The sequence below is a fragment of the Balaenoptera physalus genome, assembly GCF_965194825.1.
Source record: "Balaenoptera physalus genome assembly, chromosome: 9".
Taxonomy (NCBI): domain Eukaryota; kingdom Metazoa; phylum Chordata; class Mammalia; order Artiodactyla; family Balaenopteridae; genus Balaenoptera; species Balaenoptera physalus.
In genome coordinates this window covers 52148312-52172354 of record NC_138888.1, presented here as the reverse complement: position 1 = coordinate 52172354, position 24043 = coordinate 52148312, and the positions used below count along the sequence as shown (strand labels likewise).

Sequence of the window (24043 nt, the reverse complement as noted above, 5' to 3'; positions counted from 1 at the left end):
AGTTTTCTTATATCAAGAGCAAGTGATATTTCTGCTGAGGCAGTGTCTTTTGAGCAGTTTAGCGGTGTAGGTTGCCACATTTATTTCACAGGAAAGGAGTGAATCCATCAGGCCACTGAGCTTATAAGTACTACCCTGGCAGTCAGCCACCAAAATATAAATACTCTAAATGGACTAAAGGAAATGTTCATTCTGTTGTTTAGAATTGGACACATCCCAGGAAGGTGAACTTAATCTTTTTGAGGACTGCTGTTATAGGACTGAATGGAATACGCATTTGTTTATCTCCTTTGTGATCTTTTTGTCTTCCCGGGGATACATTATGTATTTGTGATACGAAGCATTTCAGCTGTCTCGCTCAATAGCCTCGCATTAGCTGATTGTTCTGTCCCCAGATTGCCATCGTTAAAACAGCTTCAGCCTTAGCTCCGTCCAATCTGGGACCTGTTAGGGAGAGAAGTGGAACCAAAGAGGCCAGATTCCAACAGAAACAAAGCCGGGTGGAATTAGGGGGAAATCATTCCAGAGCCCAGTGAGTTGAGCTCTGCACTTCTTAGTCTTTATCTTCTAAAATATCTGAAGGAATTTTGGTACTTCTTGGCATAATGAGGGAAAAAATAATGCCTCAAAAAGTTAAAAAAAAAATTAAAGCCGTCTGTGGAAAAAAGATGGGAAGAATACCCCATAACACCACAGTTCAGAAAAACCATAGTTCATGAGACACATGCTGTGTATTTCATGGATATGCAAATGTTCTTTTATTAAAGAGAAAGATCTACAGTATATATTTTCACCTAACTACCACATCTTAAGTAATCAGCTCAGGCTCTTATGATGAAATCTTTAATTACTAGAAGTGTATTAGTTAGATGTAGAATGAATGATGTGCTGCGTTTTATTGCTTCACATGATACAGCCATTTGTGCCATAAATTCATTGACCTAATCTTAAACGATGTGTCCTGTAAGACAGACATGATTCATTATTTCTTAAGTGACAATTTTTTTCCCAAATAATTTTTTGCTTCACCAGAAAGATTGCCTTATTGTATTTTTAGACTAGTGTTCGGAATTGAAATGTAATAAGACAAGGATACACACACATTCACACTCCTTACCCAAAATGAGATTGTCATAAACTGTCACACTATTACCTAAACACTGTGGGATGCTGCAGAAAATCAAGTAGGGTAACCATTAGGCTTTTGCTTTAACTGGAAAATTTGATGAAATAGAATTTGCTTCAAACTTTGATGTCTGTAATTCTTTTTATGTGAAATAGATAAAATATGGTGGAGAATCCTCATTGTATAATTGGGATAGATCTGTGAGCATTCCTTATTCGTCAATGAATTACTGAAAGTGAAGGAAGTGAAGGGAGAACATTTAAGTTATATTTAGATTATTTTTTGTGACTCTACTTGAAAATATTTATTTAGCTTGAGGAAACAGAGGAATCCTCTGGAGGCAAATAATTCAATCTGGCAATTTGAAGACCAATTAAGGATTTCAGAAAACTCTTTCCCCTTATGGTTAAAAAATACGATCCAAAAGAAATATGCCAGAAAATTTGGTATATTTTTTTAATTAGCTTAATTCATTGATAATTTTTTTTAGTTCATAATTAAAGAAGCTATATTTGATCCTTCACTTCAAGCTTTAAAGTTTACATTTTAGGCTCCCTATGGATGCCTAATATTGAAACAGAATCAGGTGGCTTTATTTCATATTGGAATTTAAATGTCATGTCATTATACATTAACTTTTAAAAAATGATCAGGTTTTAAAAATAATAACTTACATGCATCAAGTTTTCACTACTAGTTTATTTAACCTTTATCTAGATGAGAATTTTGAGAGTCTGATAGATTCTGTATGTCTCTTCTCATCAGAGGCAATTCTGTGCTTATTTGTAAACTAGACATCTCAACTATGAAAAAAAAAAACCCTCTTAATTCTGGAGAAACTTGAAACACTGTAGTGAAACACAGGAGTATCTTAGCATTGATTTTATTTTTTTTGCAGCAAGCATTTTGAAAGGGTATTTTCATATGAGACTAAACAAAAAGCTAATGTGTGCCAATAAGTATTTGTCATTCAGTCTCACACCATCAAGTATATCACCTGCAGATATCAGTGGGAAAAAAAGTGAGAAGGAAAAGAGTGGATTTACACAAACAGACTTACATCTGCCACGAGTGTGTACACTCACAATCACATACTAGCATGCCACCACTGTTTACAGTCTAGGAAAGCTGAGAGTTCAATGAGATGAGTAATCAAATGCCCAGCATATGTTGTTTTTGCATTGTTTATGTGACCAATCATTATTAAAATTTATCATCTTTTAATGCTATCAGTTTACCATAGTTAAAAAAGCAACATGCACCAGCAACAGAACAACAGACTCTCTCCTCAACAAAAACAGGGTTCCATTTAGAGCAATATTGGAACCAGGGCTTTACTGAAGAGAGAAGCAAATTCAATGAACTCACCATCGCACTGTGTTTCACAATTCTTCCTCTGCTGCTGTATGGCTTGAGTGCTAAGGAAATGACCAAAAAAAAAAAAAAAAAGAAAGAAAAAGAAAAAAAGATTGTGTATGTAATGTTCAGTCAAAAAAGTAAGGCACTGAAAGAACCATTGAAAAATTTGACATCTGTTTATCTGTTTATAGCTATGGCAAGATTACTCGTATTAATTCTTGTTTAAAATGCCATATGAAGGAAAGACATTTGTGCAAACAAGAGTCGTATTTGAATTGTAGATCATGTCTTCACCATCTGTGAGAACTGATGGTGTTACAAAATTAATGTGTTAATGAAATCACAATAATTTCTCCAAAGTAATGGCTTCTGAAGCCGAGAATGACTATTTTTTGAACTTTGATGTCTAGTGATTTCCAGTTGGGAAAAGCTCTCAGCCTTTAATTAGTTCTGCAGCCCAACTTTAAAATAAATTTGGTGATGTCTCTCTTTTGCCAGGAGTAGATTTGAAGGGGGGAAAAGCCATAAAAACTTTTGGAAAACGTTCTCTGGTGTTTGAAAAGTTGTTAAATAAGACTGCCTGCCAAGAAATGTCACCAAAAATTCTGACTACTGAGAAAGAGTGGGCAAACAGCTCAAAAAATAATTCTAGCTTGCTGCAACATCACAGGTTGGGAATAGCTAAACCTCACACAGACTTCATGACTAATTCCAAGTTTCTCCTTGGAAGCCAGACATAATGATGTTCAGTGCTATGTGTTATTGGTTAACACAGCACACCCCTTCCAACTGCATTATCCAACAGTCAATAGTGTAAAGTGAATTTGCATGAGGAGAATTTTAAGGGTCTATATTTCAAAGTCCACTGAACTTTCTGGAGAATTCTTCTCACCAAAACTCTTTAGATTTGCATGTACAATGAGCCTCTTTGACCAGTGAAACTATGTGGGCAGGTATACGTACTCTCTTTTTGTTAGATCTACCTTAAAGTCATGCTTAAATGGGATAACACAGTTTCTTTTTCTTTTTTTAAAATAGGAGATGGTGGTAATTGCTATTCTGAAGAGTTAATATTTATAAAGCAATTCTGGCTTCCAAAGAGAAATTGTTTTACAAACATTTAAGAATTGTACCTTTTAGAACGAAACACTTCCGCCTGTTTGAAATATTATGATAAAGTTTGAAAGAAGCTTCATGTAAAACATGAAACGCTGTCTACCAAAGGAAATTGTTTACCTTACTTTTTTCTTCTTTATTACTGTGTTGTAGGTATGTGACTGGTGTAAGCACATAAGACACACAAAAGAATACCTGGATTTTGGGGACGGGGAAAGAAGGCTTCAGTTCTGCAGTGCAAAATGTCTCAATCAGTACAAAATGGACATTTTCTACAAAGAGACACAGGCCAATCTTCCAGCTGGGCTGTGCAGCACATTACACCCTCCCATGGAAAATAAAGCAGAAGGCACTGGGGTGCAGCTGCTCACTCCAGACTCTTGGAATATCCCTCTAACAGATGCTCGCAGGAAGGCCCCCTCCCCGGCGGCTGCAGCTGGCCAAAGCCAGGGCCCTGGCCCATCGGTGTCCACCACCGTCTCTCCATCTGACACTGCCAACTGCTCTGTCACTAAAATCCCTACTCCAGTGCCCAAGTCCATGCCCATTAGCGAGACTCCAAACATCCCTCCTGTCTCCGTCCAGCCACCTGCTAGCATCGGGCCTCCCCTCGGCGTCCCGCCTCGCAGCCCTCCCATGGTGATGACCAACCGCGGCCCGGTACCGCTGCCCATCTTCATGGAACAGCAGATCATGCAGCAGATCCGCCCGCCCTTCATTCGCGGACCGCCGCACCACGCCTCCAACCCTAACAGCCCTCTCTCCAACCCCATGCTCCCCGGCATCGGGCCCCCGCCCGGCGGCCCCAGGAACCTGGGCCCCACTTCCAGTCCCATGCACCGGCCCATGCTGTCGCCCCATATCCACCCCCCGAGCACCCCGACCATGCCCGGGAACCCTCCGGGTCTGCTACCCCCGCCACCTCCGGGCGCGCCCTTGCCGAGTCTCCCCTTCCCGCCAGTGAGCATGATGCCAAATGGCCCGATGCCCGTGCCCCAGATGATGAATTTCGGGCTGCCGTCGCTCGCCCCGCTGGTGCCGCCCCCCACCTTGCTCGTGCCATACCCCGTGATCGTGCCCCTGCCCGTGCCCATCCCCATCCCTATTCCCATCCCTCACATCAATGATTCCAAACCCCCCAACGGATTTTCCAGCAACGGGGAGAACTTCATTCCGAGCGCCCCCGGCGACTCCTCGGCGGCAGGAGGCAAGCCTGGCGGACACTCCCTGTCGCCCCGGGACTCCAAGCAGGGCTCGTCCAAGTCCGCGGACTCACCGCCCGGCTGCTCCGGCCAGGCCCTGAGCTTGGCGCCCGCGGAGCACGGCCGGAGCGAGGTGGTGGACCTGACGCGGCGCGCCGGCAGCCCCCCGGGCGCGGGCAGCCAGCTCGGCTTCCCCGGCGTGCTGCAGGGCCCACAGGACGGTGTCATCGACCTGACGGTGGGCCACCGGGCCCGGCTGCACAACGTGATCCACCGCGCGCTGCACGCGCACGTCAAGGCGGAGCGCGAGCCGGGCGCCGCGGAGCGCAGGACCTGCGGCGGCTGCAGGGATGGCCACTGCAGCCCGCCCGCCGCCGGCGACCCGGGCCCTGGCGCGCCCGCGGGCCCCGAGGCCGCCGCAGCCTGCAATGTCATTGTGAACGGCACGCGCGGCGCCGCCGCCGAGGGCGCCAAGGGCGCGGAGCCGCCGCCCGAGCAGCCCCAGCCACCGCCGCCTCCCGCGCCCCCCAAGAAGCTGCTGTCGCCGGAGGAGCCCGCGGTGAGCGAGCTGGAGTCCGTCAAAGAGAACAACTGTGCTTCCAACTGCCACCTGGACGGGGAGGCGGCCAAAAAGCTGATAGGGGAGGAGGCCCTGGCGGGAGGCGACAAGTCAGACCCGAACCTTAATAACCCCGCGGACGAGGACCACGCGTATGCTCTGCGTATGCTGCCCAAGACGGGCTGCGTGATCCAGCCTGTGCCAAAACCCGCGGAGAAGACTGCCATGGCGCCGTGCATCATCTCCTCGCCCATGCTCAGCGCCGGGCCCGAGGACCTGGAGCCTCCGCTCAAAAGGAGGTGCCTCCGAATTAGAAATCAGAATAAGTAAAAGGTTTGTATGTACACCGGGGCTTTTCTCCACACGAGTCAGTGCACCCCCTCCTTACTTCTTACAGGGCAGAGGCGCGCGAGAGAGTTGTATTGATAATCATGGTTTTACCTTACGTGTTTTACAGTACACCTTGTGTGGTCACACACTATCATCATCTTGATCCAACATCATTCCCATTTTACAGATGAGGAAACTGAGTCACAGCATGTAAGTGCCATGCCCAGGGTCACTTACTTAAGGATAAAGCCAATTCTTGAACCTGCATTGAAACACTATCTACTAATTACACTTTTATTATTAGGCTCATCCCTGTAAGTAGAAGAGGATGTGGGGAGGAAGGAGAGATTACTTGGGACCAGTAAATGTTCAGTCATGAGGTTACAGGACTGTGGTAAAAGGCAAGCTGAGCCACTTCCTGGAGCTGGTAGAGTCACTGGCAGAATGTCCTAATTCACCAAATGTTCTCAATAACCAGGGGATTCCATTTGCAAGACGAGGATAAAATCTAACCTTCTTACATGCTATGCCAACTGAACCCAGGCCACGAAGCCCCATTTGCCTGGTAGGGTGTTGGAGCAGCTCATGTTCATGGGATCTCTTCCTTCATTTGTCACCAACCAGCATTTCCCAGGGTGGGCCTCAACATCACTGACCAGCTTTGCTTTCTACCCTTTTGGGGCTCAGCAGCTCAGTGGGTGAGGTGCTCACCTCTCCAGGCAGTGGGAGGCTTTGACAGGGAAAAGGGCAACATCGCTGAAGTGGGTGAGAGCGCACATCTCTGACCTCTGGCAGGGGAGGGTCTGGAATCCTGCTTAATACCAAGTGAACCATAAATAACGAGTCCAGAATTTCAGTAAGGGGGAGGGAAACTAGCCTGCATGGCTGCCCACTGTAGCCAGATATGACCTCATTTGTTTGATCCTCCCAACAATCCTGGTGGAATAAGCATCGTCTGCGTCTTACCAAGGAGGAAAGTAAGGCTTGGAGATGTTGCCCAAATCAGAGCTGGTGAGTGAGGGAACCGGTATTCAACTCAGGCCTGCTGGACCCAGAGCCTGAGCGCTCTCCTCTGTCCACAAGGACAGCAAACAGGCTAATGTTCTGCTGAAGTTTATCAGCTATTTATGGAGAGGAAAGGAAGGGAAATGAATATTTACTGAGCACATAACTTATGCACAGCTCTTTCCAGGAGCTGGGAGTTACAAAGGTGAATACGGTGCAGTGCCTGCCCTCAAGGCACTTATAGTCTGGTGGAAATGTACACCGGGGAGGAAGGAGGCCTGGGTAGGAGAAGTGGACCTTCTAGGAAGAACAGTTGCTCACATTGGTATGTGCAGGTCCTTCTCTAAGTGTTTTTCAGTAGTATTTATTTGGGTCAGGATCCATTTGGCAACTGTTATTGTCTTCATTTTACCGATGAGGAAACTAAGACATAGAAATTAAGTAACTTGTCCAAGATTACCAAGTTAATAAGCAGCATTGAGATTCAAATGTAGGCTGTCTGACTCCAGGGCTACATTTTCTTTGAACCACTGTAGGAGAATAGGTTAATTGGTCCCTTTATTACCCTACTTGATAAAATTCTTTTATCCACCTCAGTTGTCTTGGGGGAAAGTTCCTAGACAAAAACCAAGCCTACCTACCAAATTCTCTAAATGTTTAGATGGTGTTTGTTTGTTTGTTTTTAGCGTGCTCAGTTTTTTTTTTCAGCAACAACAATGAAAAACCTAGAATACCAACCCATTACTCCACGGTAGCAAATATAGATGTGGACCAGAACACTTGATGTGGTGTGTCCAAACCATTGTCTCTAAGTCAGCATATTTACGTGGGCATCTACCTCACTTATAGCCAGGAGTTTTCTTGGGAAGCTCAGAGCCAGTGAAAGGGGCCTTGCTGGGTGGTGTGAGAAGGCTTTCTTCAGCTGCCATAGTCTGAGGCTTCCTTTTCCATTGATGGCTTTGCCAGTAGGAGCAGAATACTAAAAATCAGTTCACCAATCCTTGATTTTATATCTGCAAGTTCTGCTCTCCAAAGACAGTCTCGGCCTTCTCATAGTCACCTCAATTGAAAATGCCCCTGATTTCTCTACCAGAGTAATTTAATCTGGTTGACAAAGCAGTGAGTAATGGGAAGATGTGGGACAAAAAAAAGTGATGGCCTTTAGAAAGCCAGAAAAGCATCAGGAATTGTAATTTTAAACACATTCTAGTGTCACTCATTCAAATGACATTAAAGGAAGAACGAGACGGTGAAAGATTTTATTACCATTACTAAAGTGAGAAGTGACCAGGTGAAGAAGAGTGTCACTAGTCCATAAGTAGTATAGGGTCAAAAGAACATAAAAGCATGAAATATATGATGGCTATTTGGATGATATATGTTTCTGAATAAAGAATCAGGCTAGGGTCTTGTATGTGGACCAGAGTCGTTACTAAAAATATTAACCTGGCTTCAGTCATTTTCAGAAGATGTAATGATGAAATTGCCCATATCCCCCTGAGATTGGAAAGTTCTTTTTATGATGGGTCCCGCAAGAAATTACAGCTTTTCTCTAAAGCCAGAGACTCTCAGGCTTTGCCAGCTACAGTGGGGTGACAAGGCGAGTGATTTAAGGTGGGGGAAGAACGCCTCTGCTCCACTAAATCACATTGCCTCTTGCCCTCTGTAGTTCCGTGTCAGCTCACAGCACAGTCTCAACCTGCCGTAATTCACTCACATTCTCTGACCCTTCCTGATTTTCTGTGCACACGTGGTGCTGTTTTTCTTCTATGCCTTCAGAAACCCAGCCTATGCATATGGTTACGGAAACTGGAAATGCATCCGTTAATTAAAGAACTGCATGGCTTTTGTGCCCTGACAGTGAACACTGTTTGGTGACAAGTTAAAGCCAAAGGGGAAAGCATTAAAAAACCAAAACCAAACCTGGGCTGAGTTGTGGTGGATGAGGCGCAGGTGAGTGATTTCTCCTTGTGCTTGTTGGTGACTCATTGTCTGTCAGTAACTTTCGTCTGGGTTCTTCATTTTCACTATGCCCACCATTTTCATACTGTATTACTATTTTTAAAAATCATTTAAAATAGATTCAAAGCAGACTGTGTCTTGAAATCAGTAATCCAGGCAGCTACAGTTATCTTCAAAGAAGTCATCATTTTTGCTAGTTCTTGGCAAATCACAGGGTTTTTTTTTTTTCCATTTTGAAGTTATTCTGTTCCCGGTTACCTGAATTTATGCATTCTGGTTTGTTGATATGATTGCAAATGATTTAATTGAGCAGATATTTTCCTAGATGCAGAACTAATTAAGTTTAGTGGATGATTTTAAAAGGTTGGAAACTTCCTTTAATCTTCAACTTTTAAGACGCTTCTGTAAGCTGAAAAAAAAAAATCCCCCCAAATAATAAGGAAAACAATGTATAAACATTTCCCAAACTGTTCTCTCCACAAAGAATTCCATTTATAAATGGAATACTCCTTGCTTTGTCTTTGCCTTTGAGCTTGGGGGATAGCTGTTTGTATTTGTACATTTTCTGAATTTCTACAGTTTACACTTGTTTATGGTACATTGGGGAGTTCAGAGTAACCATTTGCAAATGTTTCAAGATATGCAAAAGAAAATATCCCCCCCTCCTTGATTTTCCAGGGAAATGACATCTTCTCTTTAAGTAAAATAATCAATGGAAAAAATGTGTACCATGAGTAACCCTTTCACCCTCACTTTTTCCATTCCCGACGAGCGACAAGACCAAGAACTTCCCACCTTTGTGGCTCCCAAATTTCTTATGTGTTTCTAAAACCAGAAAGAAAATCCAAGAGTCTTGTCCCCGGCCCCCATTCCGAGATGCTCCCCTAGCCTCAGCAGCAAGAGTTCCTTCCACTTTTTGTTTTCTCTGGGAGAGCTGAAGAAGGGGGGCTGTAGTTTTGACTTCTTGGAGTTTAGAGTTTAATTATTAGTCTGCATGGAGCCACAATCCCAGAAAGGACTATTTCAAGAAGGGGGCAGGGGACTCGCCTCATTAGGAAAGCCGCAAGGGTGGAGGTGGCAGGTAACTTTTTGCCAGTTCGGTTTCTCCAACTGAGAAGTTTGAGAGGATCGGCTGCCTGCAAAGTCAAGTCCATGCAGTTGAAATGTGACTGTGGGTGCCGACTACGAAAGCAAGGACAAGAGGAAAAACTGTGACTGAGAGGAGGAAATCAGTACAAGTAGGGTGTGCTCAGATCCTCTGCCAGACTTGAGATTTTTAATGTTCTAATACTTGCTTATTGGAAATGTTCATTGGTGACGTAATCCCTGATGTTCAAGTTCTGCCTGTCTGTCAGAATGCAGATGGCTGCCCAGCTCTAGGTATAGGTTATTCAAAGAGCCAGCAGTGAGGAATGGCCAGGTCTGCGTCATGCGCACGTGTGAGTGGTGAGGACCTGAGAGAGTGCTTGCTGTGATCATTTCAGACTCATAGAGGAGAATTTTCTGGATGAACAGTGTCAAGGTTGGCCTTAGACACATCTCGTTCAGTGTTGCCGGGTCTCTTTTAACCTTTAGGACAAGGGGGTTGAAGGAGGGTTTTAACGTGCAGGCACCTGGCTTTAGATATTATTTCAATCAGATTATGATGGAATAGGAAATGACATATGTGACCGGGTATTTAGTTCTTTCAGATGTAGCCATAGGCTTCCATCGTCAGCAGGGCTGGGGCTAGGGTGAGGGAAGAGAAGTGCTTAGTGCGTGAGCTTTAGTGAGGCTCCTCAGGGTCAGGCAGTGCAGCGCGAGTCCTGGCCCTGATCTACAGACCGCCCGATCTGTGTGTCAGCTCCCCGGAGCTGGTCTCCATGGACTTGTCCATGCACAGCCTTCAGGTATTCCCTCTGGAATTTTGTGGAAAGCTTTATGTGCTTGTGCATGGAGGTGTTTTCTTGGGAGGAGCAGTCCATAGATTTTGGCTACAGAAAAAGTATGCCTTACATCTCTGAAAGATTATTTTATATTATCACCAAGCAATACCTGAACAGAAATTTTTCTTGTTAGTCTGAGGAAGCTGAATTAATTGTAAGTTTCCCTTAAAACTTGGAATTTATTTTTAGCAATTTTTGCTGTGGACCTAATATTGCAGAATCACTGTTACAGCTACGTAATGTCGCCCTTGCCTCAATAAGATTGCCTTAGTGACAGAATGCAAAGAGTGATAGACTTTTCTTCAAGTTACTATAACCTGTGAGTGCCTATGGGAAAGAAGAAAGGGGAAGCAAGGAAAGAAACAAGCTAGACACTTCCCCAGCACTTGGACTTTCAAAGTTTGTGCTGTATAGGCAGATGCTGTCCTTCAGTGGAAAAGCTTCTACCCTGCTGTTGAGGCCAGGGGAGGAGAATGGCTTGAGTCGGAGAAGTGGATGGATCAGTAAACACCAGGACATTGGCATGGCCGTGTCTTGGAGCGCTACCAAGCCCCCTAGCTCCCTAGCATGCTTCTTCACCTGGAGAGAGTGTACTTGGAAAGGTGAAAGCATTCAACCAGCTACTAACAAGCCATTGCCCAGAAGGGCCCTAGAAATAAGCTCCCTGTCTGGTTTCCAATGAATCACTCCCTTCCTGGCTCGAGCGACTGCCTGGGCATCAATCATTTACACCTACCTTCATGCAGACAAGCATCACAGAGGGGCAGAGGTGTTTGAGGACCAAAATACGCTGCAGCCTGGAACACTTACCTCTTGTAGTGGAACACCACCCACCACCAACACTCTGCCTTTTCCAGACTCTCTTGTGGAAGAGATTGTGTCAAAGGGACAGAGGGCGGCCATTCTCTTTTCCTTCACCCTATCCCACCCAGAGTTATTTTGTATTCTTCAGTTGCTGGTTTAAATATACGTGGCTGCATGTTAAGGCAATGCATTCTGCATGTGTAAACTTTTTTTTTTACAAATGCCTCAAAAACATAAAAGGAATTCATTTCAGAGAAACAAATAAATTAGTTTAAAAGATAAACAATTTAGCACTGGCATCATTTAACAGGGTCCCATTCTCAAGGAAAAGGAGTAAATGCCATCTCAGATGCCAGCTCGAAATACTAACCACGGAGAGCTCTTCTCCAGATTTACGGATTTCCACAGCATTCTGCTTGAGAAAAAAGTAGGGTGGGGTCAGGATTGAGAACGTGCAGCCATCAGCAAGGAGGGGAAATGCACACACACTAATTATTTCAAGGGGGTCATTTAAAAGATTCTAGTGAAAATGACTGGAGCAAAAGCAAAGAACAGTAAGAACAAAACTTTTAAAGCATCTTTTGTGCTTTAAAAAGCTCCTGAGTGTACTAAACATTCTTAAATTGGACACCATTCAAGTAGCTCCTGATATCCCTTAACTCTGAGCTCCTAGGACTGAGCTATGGCCATAAGCAACAACATGCTTGTGCAATTTTACCAAACACACAAGTCTGAATAGAGAGAAGGGAACACGAGAGCAGAACTGCCTTTCCACGTGGGCGTGGGGTCAGGACTGGGACAATCAAAGCTGTCCAGCACTCCCCGGCCTCATTCCATCCAGAGAGTTGGCTGCGATGCTGGTTGTCTCATCAGTTCCCCCTTTGAACCTCTGGTTTGTTGTCTTTCTTTGATAGCAAGCTGTGTTTTGTTTTGGGTAAAAAGGGAAGTAAGAATGTGACAGAAGAACAGAAGGGAGAAACATACATTATGGACTCATTTGATATGAAACTTTGACCTAATGTCCAAAAAATGCAATTAAAAAGTATATCTCTCCCTCATTTGCATGGCCTATTTCCCCAGACATGTTTTTGGTATTGAAAATGAATGGTATTCCCATATAACATGTGTCTCAATTTGTAATGATATCCTCCTTGCAGCTGGCTTCGTTCTCCAACTGTTTCTAAGATGTTACTGTCTTAAATTTGAGCCAACCTACAATAACAAATTATCTAGAAGCAAAGTGGCTAAGTTGCATTTGGTGAGAGAAGGGGAAACCCTATATTTCATCCTTCAACTCTTGTTTTGGAAATTCAGACTGTAGCATGATCTTTTCCTAAGGAAATCTACACACGCACACTTTAAAAATTGTGCCTATTGGGTGTTGTGAGAGCAAGAATGATCAGGTTTAAGTTTCTCTGCAAAGTTCTGCATCCCATCAACAAGCCCTTTTGATATTTTAAACCCATATTTAGAGTAATTTCAAGATATTTGGAGCACATGTGGTTAAATGTAAAACTTTGTCATTATGATTTGTTAGATGCTTATACTTTAAATATTTATAAGCCATTTTTAAGTACTTTATCCAAAAGCTTTCTCCCACTAGAATACTATAATTGAGTGGTATCTGAGCATCATCTGAGCATATAGTAGATACAGGGTGAAGTCACTGCAGCATGCATGCACGTCCTTCCTGCTTTTCTGGTTTTAATTCAAATGTCGTTTTTAGTAGATTCAGCTTATTTTTTAAACGTATAAAAAGTCATAAACAGGATTGGTTGTCTGTGATTTTTTAAAGAATTACCAAGTCCCCCAAAGGTAAAATGTTCAACTTGAATCATGTTGATTCCTACCTCTTTTTCTTATCCTAAGAGTAATTAGTAAAACTTTCCATTAGAGTGTTGAATCTGGGTCTAGAGGAACTTAAAGTGTCATATTGTTCCTCCAAAATGTCTTAGAGGCAGGTTATTGGTGGTTAGATTGAATTCTTCACTATTCACCCTCAGCCATCTTGGAAACTGTGACATAGGATCCCATCTTTATCATAAGTAGCCTGTTTGAGCACTTAATATGAAAAAGAGGAGAGGGAAAAAAACCTTTTTCCAAGTCAGAATCCATTTAAGCTTCAGAGGTTATAAATTTCAAACTGACCACAGGCCTCTGGGGCTCACACTCTTTATGGCTGGCAAAATACAACTTTCTGGCAAGAACGAGGAAAAGAAGGCTTAAAAGGGCTCATAAACTTGCTTGGACATCTAATAGCTCTTACCAAACAGCATTTTCATGAGTTAAGTGTAAATGAGTCAGAAACATATAGATTGAATTTCTTTTAAAATACACATGGGTTTAAAAATTAAGGCCAAAGTGCTTGGCAAAATAAGTTTTGGTTTTAGCCAAACCCCAAATGTTTGAAAAAAAAATAGTTTTACAATTTGCCAAACCAAAAATATATCCAGGTCCCTCCATTCCTCTCATTTAATACGATGACATCGTAAACATGGGACTGAAGGTCTATTTTCATATCCACCAAGGTCTGAGCAACTTGAATCCCAAATACTAGTTGAAAAATTTTTTGTGGAAAAACCTTATGACCTTGCAAATGAAGCTGAGCGGTCACTCATTCAGGGTTCTGATTTTGATAGCACCTCCCACTGTCTGATCCTCCGATCAACTCGTTCTGTGTCTCAGCTGTGTGTGTGTGTGTGTGTGTGTGTGTGTGTGTGTGTGATGCACAGGGATAGTAACTTTTAAAAAAACCTTATATTTAGAATGGTTAATTTATACTTAATTAATATATTACGACCCACGAAAGTTAATAAACTCTTAATCATATCCGAACAGAGGGAGGCAGTCCCCTTTCACTCATTTGTGGTTCAAAGATAGTCTTCATTTATTTCCCTAGAGGGTAAAACATAACCATTTTCAACTAACTGTATTGAATATTGACTCCATGCAGGGGCACTGTTATTAAGAGATGGAAGGAAGAAAGAAAGGAAGGAAGGAAGGAGGGAGGGAGGGAGGGAAAAGAAAAAAAAAGTGGGAGAGACAGTGGCAGGAGTCTTAGACCTGTTTTGAGGAGCTAATAATCTGAGAGAGGCAAGAAACAACCAAGGCCACTATTGCAAGCATCATGCAGGACCTGCAAACAGATATGACACTGTAGACAGCGGGCTTTGGTGAGGGCTTTGGTGTGAACGGGGACAGTTCACACATTGTTGTAACTGATGACCTAGCTTGGGGCTGGCAGAATGGGCACATGAGTATTTATTGAGTGAATGAACGAGAAGAGTGTCAGGAGAGGCATAGTTAATGGAGTTACCAGGATAGGGTTCCGTACAGCAGGTGGGTTTGGAGTTAGGTTCTAAAACTGGGGAGGGCCTTGAACTTGCAGTCGGGAGTGGAGGAATAAGAGAGGCAGTAGGATGTCAAGAGCCACAGGTGCGGAGAAGAGGAAGTCAAGTGAGGGATGACCTTGCCCTTCGCACCGCTGGAGTGAAGGGCGTGGCTGCAGACGGAGAGGAGGGGGCCGCTGCAGGAGAGCAGGTGGGCAGTGGAGCTGGAGGTTGTGGCACTTGTACTCTGTACGTTAGGCAACGTCACCACGACCTCGAGCAGAGGAGTGCCAGGAGGAAATCTGTGTTTGAGGAAAATTACTTCAGCAGCTGATCGTGCACTGAAAAGGAAGCAAAAGAAAGACTAGCATTGCTGAGCTGATCATTGAATTCTGATGACAGGCTCATTACCAGCGGTGGATTCTAAACATTGCGGGATGTTATCGCTGCAGTGCGAGCGGCGAGAGCTGCCACATCTATGTTTTACGTATGTAAAGCCATCGTGGCAATGCAAGGGGAGGATGAGCTCTTTTGTTTGTGCCCAGAGCAGACCTAAGAGGTTTCACAGCACACAGTGGAAGGAAACCTCACAACATTCCAAAGTTCAGTCAAGGGGGATGCTGGCCAGGCCCCAGATTGCTGTGGAAATAGGGGCTCCACCCTTCTGACTGCCCCGCTGCTCTGAGCCTTAGGTCAGTGAGGCAGGGCGTGGTGCAGGCCGTCGGTCGCCCAATGGGTGCGCAAGGCAGGCAGCGGCTCTCCTAGCGGAGGACTTCCCTGAGGATGGACGTGGAGCCTGGACGGTGGCCCTAGTGATGCCCAAAGCTCTGTCCCTGGAATGAAGAGCAGCCACAAGGCTTGCGTGGCTTGCTCAACCTCAGACACCTTCAGAGATCTTCACAGAAGCTGAATCAGATCCTCCCAGGGCTGGCAGGCACTTTTAAAGGGGTGTGGCAACTTTTGAAAATGTCCTTTTATCTTTTTTAACTTCCCAGGTCGTACACCTTCTGAAGCTTCCACATGCGGTGACAGTGGGCTCCTGGTGAAGCCAGGAAGGCAGCGGTGTGGTTTAGTGGATACAGACTTCTGCTTTGGGGTTGGGCCAGCCTGGGTTCAAATCCCAGCAGAGCCAATTAGTAAGTGAGGGAAGAAGCGACTTTACCTCCCCAAGCCTTAGTCTCGAGGTCATAACATTGCTGGGAGGAGCAGATAAGAAAACATGGGTAGAGGTGCCCAGGAAATGGAGTTACTGTCTTATTAGGCTACAATGGCTGGGAGAGGAGTCCAGGGCTGGAGTGAGGTCTGCTTGGATCTGAAAACCAACTGTGAGTTTGGACCAGTTTTATAACCTCTTTATGCCTACATTTTCTCATTTAATAATTGTAACAGCTAATATTTGTTGAGCACTCTTTATATGTAAGCAGTGTTCCAGATGTTACATGCCCACAACAACCCTCTGGGGTACCATTATTAAACCCATTTTATAGATGAAGAAACTGAGGCACAGAGTGGTTGAATAGCCTACCCAGAGTCACTGGCCAGTAAATGGCAGTGCTGGGATCTGACTGGCAGCCTGGCTCCAGAATCTTCCTGCAAAACCACTGAGCATGTCTTATATACAAAAAAATGAAGATAATAACCCATAGCGTTATCAGGCTCCAGTGTAAACAACAGAAGTAAAATGCCCACCTGGCATATATATACTAGGTGCTCATTATAAGAATTGTAATGGTAGCCCTTGCAGCCCAGAACGTTTTCCCTCAATGTGTAATGGGAGGTAACGAAACATTTCCATGCTGTCAACCTCGGAGGTTAGGGAAATGATTCCAGAAATTCTCCTAAGATGTCTGGTTCCACTTTTATAAGTAGGGACTGGGACAAACAGAGCAAACGCTCAAGGTCACAGAGTGGCGCAGCCAGGATTAGAACCTGAGTCCTCATCTGCCTTTCCCCTCAGTGGGACACGGGATACGACCAGAGCTGCTTGAGTTACACGCCCTGTGCCAAGGACCAGAGTCATACTTTTGCTACCCACGGCATCACTGCCTCACACCGGGCAGCTGATTTCAGAGAGGAAATAGGTTGTACCTGAACATCTGGGGTGGAAGGGTGGAAGGGTTGCAGAAAAGCAATTATTAAGCACACTTTCCATCTCCCTGGCTGTTAGAGGGGGGTAGCAGGGAAGCAGTATGCTTGCTCTTATTTTTTACATGAAGTTTCCGTGAAATGAAGCCCTTCTCTGTCTCTCTTTCTCCCTCTCTCTTTCTGCTAAAAGGCTGGTTGTAAAGAGTAAATAAAGTGTCAGACCTCTTTTCCAGACCCAGCCTAAAATCTTAAAGTCTGTTGATCCATAGACAATAGCTACTTGCCATATAAAGCTGCTCTTTTCTCTAGGTTCTTTTTTTTCTTTTCTTTTCTTTCTTTCCTTTTTTTTTTTTTTTTTTTAACTTAGACTGCCTGTGTTCAGATTATATAAATAAATAACAGACTCAATCTTAGTACAATAAACATCTACTTTTGTGTCCAAGGCAGAATTTTTGGAAGGCACATGAACTAGCATCAGCTAGTTTGTGTATTGGATAGGACTTGAATGAAAATGCAATTATTATTTCTTAGCAAATAATTTCTCGGAGTTTTGTCTCTAAGGCCCCTGTCAACTTCGACATTGTGACCCCTGCTTGTCAGGGTGAGGAAGGGGAGAGGTGAAACCTGGGCTAGGGAATAGCACTCCGAGGCGAGCATGGACTTTGAGGTTGTAGGACCTGGACTTCAATCCAGCTTGGCCCCTTTCTAGCTGGTGAACTTGAGCAAGTAAGTTCCTTAACCTTCTTGGGAAAGTTTCCTCATCTGTGAAATGGAGACAGTAATAAATACTTCATAGCATTGTCGTTTCAATGAAATAAGTATATAAAATATATTTGTTTGTAAGTGAAATAAATATATAAAAGTACCTAGCGCAGTATTTGACATTAAGTGCTCAGTAAATGTAACTTCTTTCTTTGAAAACACTGCAACTTTCCCAAACCATAATAGGAAGTGCTTGGTCCTGAAAGCCAGGCGGCATAGGGCTCGAGGCTCTTATTCAAAATTTCTTGTAAAACATTAGCTATATCATGTAATTCTTCATTTTATTTTTCTCTTTCACGAATGCATGTAGCCACTTGCTCCAGTGCATTTGTAAAAATGTGTCCAGTTAGTCATGAATCCCTGCTTGCTTTTAGAAAAGGACCAGAGACAGGGTAATTTGTTTAGCTTAAACTCCCAGGTTTTAAAAAAAAGATTTGAGGTAGCTAAAGAGGATCCATTGTCCAGGGTGAAGATAAAGGCTTTTGCAAGTGCACAAGAGGGGGTTCTGTGGCTCAGGGTTCTTTGTCCCCCAGGATCTTGTAGAGGTCAGCAAGATAGCATTGGCCACTCATATGAATAAACAGGTCTCTCTGCCCATTTAACTCCTAGAACCAGCTAAGCAAAGAAAACCAAAATTTAAATTTGTAAAACAAAAAATTAAAGATGGAGTTATCTCAGTAGGGGGTCTTGTATGGTTGGGGTTTTTATTGATTAAAGAGTAAAATAAGAGATGTTGCTGAAGGAGAAAATTATAAAAAAGAAAAGCAAGGCCTCATGTTTGGTTTAATTTTCTTTCTTTTAAATAATATGAGCCTTAGCTTATCAGAGCCAGGGCGTGGGCAGCTCAGTGGTGCTGGAGCTCACCCTTGGCCCTACTCCCCTCTCCTCACCGTGGGTCATTTCCCATAGCAATCATGCTAGAAAAGAGAAGCGATGTTTTTAAATTACTTTCATCAATTAGCAAGCTATAAGAAAAGAGATACCATCCACTTCGTAAATGAAAACGGTTTCCAACTTGGTAAAAGCCATTTCAGAACTCTTCATGAAGCGATGGTCGATGGAGGAGAGAGGGAACCATTTTTTGGCAAAACCTCACTAAGCCGTAGCCCTTTCCGGGATGGGCTTGATGCGGAGACCACTGTCTGGCATCACACCCAGGCTTATCAGCTGGCGCAGGCGGCTCTGTTCATTGACCACAGGGTTCTACCCTTGTGAGCGTCCCAGAATAGCTGTGGCTACCTGAGAGCAGTCCAGTCCTCAGGGACTCATTATTGTCCCAGATAAACAGCGTGGCCGAAGCCAGCACGTAATAGCTGTATTTAACCGTGGTAAATGATGGGCCGATGTGCCCGAGTGGCATCACGGGCAGGGCTGGGGTAACTGGACAAAGGCAAGCCGGCCTGGCAGCGGGCATCTCTTGCACATTGTAGGGTTGATGCCACAGGATTTTGGACTCTGGGGAATAAATATGATGGACCTGGAGAGCTTGCCTTCTAGACAGGTAAGACAGGACAGACCTACTGGATTTTGATTATGCTAATGACAAAGGTATTTGAGGAAGCAAAGAAGAATAAAAGTTTGGAAAACAGATTAGATTAATGGAGGCAGGCTGCCTGGTGGAGGTGGAATCTTGTGCCATGGAGGGACTATAGTGGGATGTAGAACAAGACAGACATTTTCTTTGGATACACATTTACTTTTGGGAGTGGTTGCCTGGAAATTATAAAATTTCCTTTTAAATGCAACCTGCATACATCTTAGGCTGTAAAGGTCAAAGGAGAAAAGGTGAGGATGATGGTATGTTGACAGTATCAGCACTGAAAGAAGTTATTAGTACTCAGGCCTATTTTTGTTCTCTATGACACTCTGACAATGCTTATGCGGTAAAGGAGAAGTAACTCAGTCACATTCTTAGCAATGCTTTCCTGATGGAAAAGGAAATTGCCGGTGGTCAGAGGCTTGTTCAGGGCACTTGGTGTGCAGCTGAGTCCATGAGGGAGAGACTTGATTCTTCTGGCCAAAAGGGGCAGCTGGGCCTGGAGTTCTGCAGACGCTGACCGTACATGCCTGCTGGAGACCACGCACTGTGGAGCTGGTCTTCATACACGGTGCAGTGTGGTCCATGGGACGGGCTGTGTGTGTGTGTGTGTGTGTGTGTGTGTGTGTGTGTGTGTGTGTGTGTGTGTGTGTCTGTGAGATGTTCCGTATGGCAGGGCCCTGGGTTGTCCTGCCTTCAGACAAACCCCAATTCAGAGGAAAACCCAAATGTGAGGCACAAGTAGAACCACTTCCCTAGAACCCCCTGCATTAAGGGACACTCCAAAAACCTCTGCCAGAGGTGAGAGTGTGTGTATGTGATTAATAGAAAGAAGGAGACTCTTTCTGAAACTTGGGACTTCAAGAGAGAGAGATGAATAGTCTTTCTTATACATGGATGACTGTGTACTTGATGATGGCTTTGGTCCAAAGATCCTACAATCCCAGAATATGAGAGATGGAAGATGTAATAGAAAATCTCACCCATGCCTTCATTTCACAGAGGAAGAATCCAGGCTTGGGGAGGTTAAGAAAGAGATCCAAGGTCACACGGCTACGTAGGGTTTATGCTGTAACCTGCATCCCTGTCTCACATATTGTAGAAATTTCCCCTTTACTCAGATCAAGAAATTTAGACAGAGAGGACCGACTGTTCTATAAGACACCTCTGCTTAGCAGGGGCTGAGTCGGAACGGACTTGGGCTCTGGAACCTCCTGCCATGATCACTTTCTAAAACTCCAAGGTCACTTCCTCCCCACTCTTGAGTTTCACACCTTGCAAACGAATAACTCTCAGGAAAGTGATGCCCAAGCTTGGTTCTTCATTTTCATTGATTCCTGTGTCGCCAACATGGGGGCTGCCCTGAACCAGCCAGAGCCAGGAGGACAGAGGAGGGGGCCTTCAGTTTACCCCCTCCTCAAATGTTACCGCCGAGAGGGACTTGCACTGCCACCATCTGGCCTGGGTGGGTGTCCCAGACACGGCAAGTGTGTGTTGAGAGGGAAGGAAACAGCACAAATCCTCCCTTTGCCGTTCTCTTGAAATAAGCTTGGTGTGAGGAGGCTTTCCGAACAGCAGAAGCGGGGCTGCAAAAAATAGAGTGAGGTGCAGCTGCACCCTATAGAACTTTGGGGGAAAACACATATTATTTACCAGACAATAATAGATACCAGAGAATAATAATGATTATTAGCGTGTTTGGGATGGCAAACGCTGTAGTTAAGGTTCCAGAATGGCTCTCATTATAATCCCGTTTTCCTAATCCCTTATGAAAGCCTTGAGATTTTCTCTAAGTAGGCTGATGCTGTCCATGTTTGGCCTTTGTCCAAAGGTGATTTCAGTATAAGGAAACTTATTTGAGAAATAGTCCTCTTTGGGGGGTCATGATTACATTAAAGAAAAAATTTACACCCTTGAAAAAGCAGTTGCAGCATTCTTGAGTGAGTAATTCAAAATGGAGGTGTTTCTCAGTCACTGGAAGAAACCATTAAACACCTTTTTTTTTTCTCCTTTTCCTTTTTTAAAGAAGGGATTCAGAGGTCCTCTCTGACTACAAGATTTGGTCACTCTTAGTCCCAAAGCCCAGAGGTAGGGATGGTTTCCCTCCCTCCACAGCACGTTCCAGGCTGTGCTTCCCAAACAAAAGTAAATCCTGCCCAGAAGAAGCTACAGTATGTCTTAGGGTCCATTTGGGTCCATTTCCAAGGCCTCTTCCCAATCCTTTGTGACTTCTCATTTGTTGGTGACTCTTGGTGTTTTTGTTTTTGTACCTCTTCTCACCATTATGTCTTAGAAAGAAAGAAGGAAAGGAAGGAAGGGAGGGAGGAAGGAAGGAAGGAAGGAAGGAGGGAAGGAAAAAAGAAAGAGAGAGAAAGAGGAAGGAAGGAGAGAAAGAAAGAAAGGGAAGAAAAGAAAGAAATTAAAGTGAGCTCTTTATTCAGAGATAAATATCCACATTTCCAAATCTGACCATGCCAAATGAAAAGGTTTCCATGACCTTGTAATTCCACTCCCATTGCATATTTGTGGTGTTTTGCATTTTCACTTTGGTTATTTAATATACATATTAAATGCACACAGATCTGGTGATTTAATGTGATTTGGGGAACTCAGGCATTTCCTGTCATGCACATTCAGATTTTCAAACCTTGTTTTTGGCTGATCATTATTATGGTTGCCATTAACACCAGTATTTGGATAGCAGGGTTCAAAGCACAAGCTTGGACTTAGTCCTCCCAATGGGCATTTTGACCTTCTCACACTTGTGCTAAATTCATGCTACAGACACTCTGAACACTCCAGTTCTCTTTGTGGCCTCCATTTCTTCATCTATAAAATGCGGAAACTGTGTATATTATCTCTGGGGTCCCTTCAAGTTCTACATTCTATCACATGAAATTATTTGTTCACTGGTCTAGGAATAATCTCAACAGTTGTAAGGATGTTTACAAGTCCTCTCCCACCACCTCACGTTAGCCAAATTTTCCCATTCACATATCTGACATCCCCATTTATTGGCAGGAAAAAAAAGTACCGTTTTGGGACATGGGGGACAAGAGCTGTTTGACTCTCATTCTTTTGACAAATGTGTGTTGAGCTGAATACATTTGTCCCCGGGTGTAGGGATGTGAGCAAAACAGACACAGCCCCAGACCTCAGGGACTTCACAGTTTAGCTGGACGACTTCTGAATGGCTGCTTCCTGGGGGTGACGGAGTGTCCTTAGGAGGTTTCAAGCCAAGAGACTGGTAGCAAATGAAATAAGCCAGTAAGGATAAGAGAGGCAGAGCCCAACGTCTGTGGAGAAAGTTGGGGTGGACATTCTGCAGAAACCGACTTTCCTGGTGAACAGTCCTGTTCAGACCTTCTGCCCTGGGATCCCAGTCCTATGCTTGGTCTGGATATGAAGCGATGTGAGTGGCTCATCTTTGTCAGGCAAGACCCACAGAGAGGGGCACTTCTCCCAGCTCAGTCGCCCCTGTAGGAAACCTCTGAAGAGTGGTCTCTGTGTCCCAGGAATTTTTCACGTGCTAAAAAGTCCATCTCATGGCCTTCCTCCTTTGCAGCAGACACTAGGGCTGTTACACGGGGTACAGGCTTGAGGTCTGCAACACCAGGGTCCCCCGATGACCTTGCCTGGCTTTGGGATGCCCTTGGGCAACTGCAAAGACCTCCTGCCAGTTAAGCATGCAGTAACGTGGAGAGTGAACGTTGCTGGGTTGCAAAGGATGCTGCTGCAGTCTTTGGGTGAGGGCGTGGTGCTCCGTGCTCATTACGGTATTCCAAAAAGCGACTCGAGTTTCATTTCCTCACACAAAGCTGGCAGGGCTGATCCTGCACAGAACCGTGAATGAAAGTCGTGTGGAAATCAGGCTGCGCCGCCCCAGTTCTGGGGCCTTGTTGTAAGTCTGACCTGACAGCTGGAGAGTGTGCTGCTCTGACTCATGCCCGGCTTCTCCCCAGCCTGGGGGGTGGGGGGTAGTTCGGTCTAGTGGATTCTAACAAACCCCTTTTCCTCTTTTTCTAGGAACGCTCGCTCACAGGGTACCTTGCATGGAGAGAGGGCGCAGAGCAAACCATGTCTCGCCATCCAGTGACACCAGCTGGTCAGCTCACCACCCCCTCTGGCTAAAACTCAAGCAAATAAAGCCGCTTCCTGTCATTAAGCATCTCAGAGGAAGCAGCCCTCCCTCGGTGGCCTCTAGCCCAGAGAAGCCAGCACGTCTTGGACCCACCAAGCGGGCCCAGCCTTCCTGCTGCCACCATCTCTGCTTCTCCCCAGAGGAACTTAGGGATTTTGCCCCTGGTTTAAAAGAAAAAAAAAAACAAAAACGACAAAACACCAACAAGCCACAAGGACCAACGTAGGTATTCTCCCTGCCCCATCTTCAAGGCTCAGAGGGTGAGGCTGGAAGATGATACAGATTTGAAAACAAAAATCTTTTTTTAATCTTTTTAAAAACTGCTGTGGTTTTGCTGCTACACGAAGAATTGTGATTTGCATTGTACGGTTTTGGACCTATACTGTTCACGTTTTGACGGCGGAGAGGGATCATACTGGAGTCCCAATGCTTCAGATTCATCTCTGTCCTGCCCAGGATGCACTTTTAAATGAAGAGTTAGAATATTTTATTGGCTAATATACTTTTCTTGTTATTTTTACAAAGGCCACCTTTATCCTTTTTAATGCCATATTTTCAGTGTTACACTTTTATGGCTTTTAATTTTCGATCTGACAGATGTAAGAAGCAGCATGAATAGTTTATACTGTGGTTTTTCAGAGACTGAATGCCAAGAGAACTCGGTAAATGTTTATTCTTCTCAGCTTTCTCCTTAAATTCCCTTAAATAGCGCCCCATTTGGGAACAGAGCAAGAGTGTTGAACTGAAGACCAAAATGCCCTCAAGGTGTAAAATAATCCGAGGGGGAATATTTGCTGGGCG

At 44.4% G+C, this 24043-nt stretch overlaps 1 protein-coding gene across 5 annotated transcripts in view; it reads left to right on the top strand.

Moving 5' to 3' along the window:
- SOBP (sine oculis binding protein homolog) overlaps positions 1-23264 on the top strand; it is a 156009-nt gene extending 132745 nt beyond the window's left edge. For 4 of the 5 annotated variants that reach the window (XM_082475134.1, XM_082475132.1, XM_082475133.1 and 1 more), the window contains 2 exons: positions 3755-5695; positions 23128-23263. In XM_082475134.1, coding sequence (XP_082331260.1) covers positions 3755-5692 — 1938 coding nt within the window. In that variant the 3' untranslated portion in view covers positions 5693-5695; positions 23128-23263. Of the gene's footprint in view, positions 1-3754; positions 5696-5819; positions 5903-23127 lie in introns of all 5 variants that reach the window. The other variant, XR_014267495.1, reaches the window with a different exon arrangement.
- Positions 23265-24043: the final 779 nt, after the last annotated feature.